The sequence below is a fragment of the Aristolochia californica genome, unplaced genomic scaffold (genome assembly GCF_029961685.1).
Source record: "Aristolochia californica isolate CCGP_79_NKW_82.1479 unplaced genomic scaffold, dmAriCali1.0.hap1 SCAF_9, whole genome shotgun sequence".
NCBI classification, from domain to species: Eukaryota; Viridiplantae; Streptophyta; class Magnoliopsida; order Piperales; family Aristolochiaceae; genus Aristolochia; species Aristolochia californica.
The window spans coordinates 27,594,183-27,598,588 of record NW_027182290.1 but is presented as its reverse complement, the minus strand read 5'-3'; the positions used below and the strand labels follow the sequence as shown (position 1 = coordinate 27,598,588).

Here is a 4,406-nt window from a genome sequence, read left to right as displayed (position 1 = left end):
TAGTTACTAAAAAAGAGAATTTGATCATTATCTCATTTTCACCGACTATTTTTGGGAATAACAATGGTCAAATTCTCATTTTCTTTAATTTTCTTTTCTAGGGGTTCCAAACAGATGAAGACTTTTTGTTGTCTCATTTTGGCATATGCTTAATACATGAAACTGTACATTATTTGGAAATTATGTCCATTTAGACACAACAATCCTTCAAACCAATGTTTGTGCATCAATCAGTGTTCCATTTCCTCTATAAACCCAAAAGGGTTTGTTTGGAACCCCATTGAAAAGAAAAGAAAATAAGAATTTGACTATTATTATTCTAAAAAAGAAAAAGAGAATTTGATCATTTTCTTATTTTCACCAACTATTTTTGGGAATAACAATAGTAAGTTCTCATTTTTTTTTCTTTTCTTTTCTAGGGGTTCCAAACCGATGAAGACTTCTTGTTGTCTCATTCAGGCATATGCTTAATACATGAAACCATACAGTATTTGGAAATTATGAGTCTACAGAAATTTTAAATTCTTCTTCTTCTTCTTCTTCTTCTTCTTCTTCTTCTTCTTCTTCTTCTTCTTCTTCTTCTTCTTCTTCTCACAGCGTCCAACGTCACTTTTACCAGTTTCAAGTACTTGTTAATAATTCTGTACCAGTGTCATCATTCCATTGCTCTGTGTAAATGTTAGAGCCAGAAGAATTGGAAAGAGTACAAGAAGAGGAAAGAAGGGACATGATGTACAGGAAGCGGAGGAAGAAAGGTCAACCACCCGGTTCCATTTATTAATTTCTTGTCACGTAAATATCCGCATAGTCAATTAGATAACCCTTTAAGAAGTCGGTAAATTGAAATCTGTTTTACATTTGACGGACAAACAGAAGATAGTAACAATTCTTAAAAGAAAACCAGCAAATGTGATTAATAACAATAACAAGAACAAAGGAGATAATTTGACTTGTCACCCACACACTAACTCACAACTCTGAAGAGTCCCGAGCCCCATTAAAGCTCCGAAAGAGACTACACATGGAAGCAACCTTCCCCCTCCAAGACTTCAGGTGCGAGGGAAGAACTGGGGCAGTTCCGACTCAAGAGCTCTTCGATCATTTGCAGCGCAATTCTCTCCTCCTCCTCCTCCGCCATCGTTTCCAAGTTGGTGCGGGTGTGTCCCTGAGTCCCCACCGACGGGGACGAAACTGATGCCGGCGCTCCGTCGGTCTTCTTCCCCAGTTCGACGGTCATGACCCAATTGGAGTCGGAGGGAGCCCCTGCTCGCTTCTGCCATACGCCGATGTGGGAATTCTCTGTGTCGAGGCGGAGACAGGTGAGGGAGGGCGATGGAGATTTGCAGCATTTCCGTAGCTTGGCGTTGAGGACGGCGGATAGGCTGGTGGGAGAGGAGGGTGATTCATCCCCCCCGGATTTGATGTCTCCGCTAGGGGTGGTGGAGATGGGAAAGTTGGTCTTTGCATTGCGGCCACTCATCAACACAGCCGCCTCATCGTAGGCCCTGGCCGCTTCCTCTGCGGTTTCGAAAGTCCCCAGCCAGACCCTCCTCTTCCTAAACATGAAACAAAGAAAAGAAAATTACACGTACGTACTTCCTGGTCATCATCACTCGCCGGACACAGAGAAGAGGGAGAGATAGATTGCATGTCTGTGTTTATCGCATTCAAAGAATAATTCAATTTGATGGAGAGGAACAAGAAAGGTTTGTACTTACAGTAACGGGTGTCGAATCTCAGAGACCCAAGAGCCCCAGTGGCGTTGCCTGACCCCTCTGAACTTCTTTGACTGTACCATGTCGTCAGAGAACTAAAACCTCTCAAAAAGAGAGAGAGAGAGAGAGAGAGAGAGAGAGATTCTGTTGGAACAGCAGCAGGCCTAGTTGAGTGATCTTAAATAAAGTACACTGATCACCCAGAGAAATGAAGGATAAAAAGAAAAGAGGGTTGTTCTCCATCGCTCCTATGAATCATAAAAGAAGGATATAGAGTGGGTGAAATCAACCCATTGTACTTGGTTAATAAGAAATTAAAGAACTCCATTACCGACGTTAACAAACACGGGAATTCATAAAAACACCGAACGTGGGTTTGGTAGATAACACTGTCACAGTAACGAGGAAAAGAAGAAAAGTCAGAAAAAAGAGTCACGTCGACCTGGGGACAGGGAAGACCTCTCCTCTCAACCTCTCTTCGACACGTGCCTCCAATTAGCTTGAGAATTTAACATGAGCAGACATTTAAGTAGCTGCAGTCTATTGAACGAGCATCTCCGTGCAGTGCATTGATTATCCCACTTAGAATGGCCATATTCGGTGAGGACGCACGGAGTCGAAGAAGACGGCCAAAGAAGATATTAGAATGTAATTTATCTTTTAGTTATTTTATTATTACGTATTATTTTACCCCTATTTTGTATAGAACTCCCCGACGACAGAGCTCAACGGCTCTCTGTTCGTCTGATTTTCTAACAGAAGATTGGACCCCGTCACTTCCCCTCGCCACAGTCATCATAGGAATTGTCGAAATGTTTTACTTTGAAATCTTACACCGACCCTCAGTTGATCGAAGAACTCTTCTGGTATTCCGGTAAAGTTATTTTTATTAATCCAGTGATGTGATCCTCCTACCTAAAACTCGAGATCTAGTGGCCTGCAGCTCACAAGATTGATAGAGTTGAATTCAGCATCTGGGGTAGCTCCAAGGAGCATCATCGCTCTCTGTTTTCTGCATTCGTACATGGGGAGGTTACGCAGTTACGATCCATCGTATGACCAGTGGTTTCCATGGATTGTCACTATGACGATCTCGGTTGTTTTCTACAATTAATTGGGCTGTTGACAACCGATTTCTTAACCAAATTCGTGCACTGTTCAAGTTTCGGGCATGATCAAAGATTTTGCATTACCTTTACTAGTCTAAATTTCATCAGCAGCAATTACCGGTTTCCTGCACTAAATCCTTTGATTGCCACGGAAATTGGAGGAAGTAAATTGAATGCCCACATGCAAGCTTCATAAAAAAAATGATTTTGATTTATCAGTTTCTTAGGTTCTTTAAACCACTAAAAAGGCTACGAGATAAGAGTAGTATTTTATGATTTTTAAATTTCCGAACCTTAGGTATGCTTTCCCATTTACGTCATGAAATCCAGTTGCCTGCGAGCCAACTTGTTAGAAATGTCATTTCAGTTTACAATGTTTTACATTAAAAAAGGGCATCGTCTCTGGTACGGGTGGCAAACGGCGAGAAAAAATTTCTGATCAGGAAGGGGACCGAGTGGAGTGGGTGAAAGCCATTTATGACAAAAGCTTGAATCAGAAAAAGATGATTCGATTCGAAAAAGTTAGGAAAAACACCGTGGGCACCGCCCTTTAAGAGGCCTGTTGATTCATCTCATATACTGCGTCTGCAATTGTATCAAGCAAAGTTATAACTGAGTAAAAACAGAAAACAGGACAAGGGAGGAAGTAAGAGCAAAGAAAGACACAAGGAAGGATGTGACTACACTGCAGAGGACATGAGTCAGAAAAGTCTTAACTGGGAGACCTCTTGGGCTTTATATATCATTTAATGGGAAATAAAAAGTGACAGGGAATTCTGTTGTCACCTATTTGCCTAGAGACATGTCCTTTTTTGTTGTTTTAGCCCCTACCCTATAGAAATGTGTTTTTTTTTTTTTTTTTGTTATTATCACCATGTGGAAAGTGCATAAGGAATTCATTAATAATATATTAAATACATGAACATATATGATTTTAAGTTAAAAGTTTATAAAATAATTTTTAATTAGTTAAACATATATATAATTTTAACGATAATTAAGAATTATATTTATAGTTATGTAATGTTATTGGAATAGAAATGAATTTAAAAAAGGATGCTCAAAATTTTAAGTTAAGCATTAAATAATTCTGAATTTATAAAATAATATAAGATCTCATTAATTGAATTTCAATATACTTGAGAATTAAATTCATTATTATATTATTTACTTCATATAATTGAAAATTAATAAATAATTATGAACATTCCTAATGAGTTAAAAAACTTCTTATGTAAATTAAAATGAATTAAATATATAGCTATTTGTTTAAAATTTTATAATAAATTTAGAATATATATTATTTTTTAGAATAACTTCTTAAAGGTTGGAATTTCACATTTCTATCAGGTCCCACAAAGAGCAAACCTAGAGGGGGAGGTGTTATAGGTTTAGTAGCTCAATGCTTTTATTTTCAAATGTATTCCTAATATGGCTCTTCAATACACAATCAATGCAATAATTAAACACAAATTTAAATACAACTCATAAAAAACATGTACATAAAATTTTTATAGTGGTTCACAACCCAAATTCAAGTTGTTGTATCCACTCTCATAATATTTCCTTCACAAAGTTCAAT

At 38.0% G+C, this 4,406-nt stretch overlaps 1 protein-coding gene across 1 annotated transcript; it reads right to left on the bottom strand.

Moving 5' to 3' along the window:
• Positions 1 to 750: 750 nt before the first annotated feature.
• Positions 751 to 1,907, bottom strand: LOC137941568 (ethylene-responsive transcription factor WIN1-like). The gene is made up of 2 exons (XM_068787035.1): positions 1,719 to 1,907; positions 751 to 1,556 (listed from the first exon to the last, which is right to left on the bottom strand). Exons 1-2 carry the CDS (start codon positions 1,796 to 1,798, stop codon positions 1,016 to 1,018), a joined length of 621 nt encoding a protein of 206 aa, XP_068643136.1. The 5' UTR covers positions 1,799 to 1,907; the 3' UTR covers positions 751 to 1,015.
• Between the last annotated feature and the right edge of the window lie 2,499 nt (positions 1,908 to 4,406).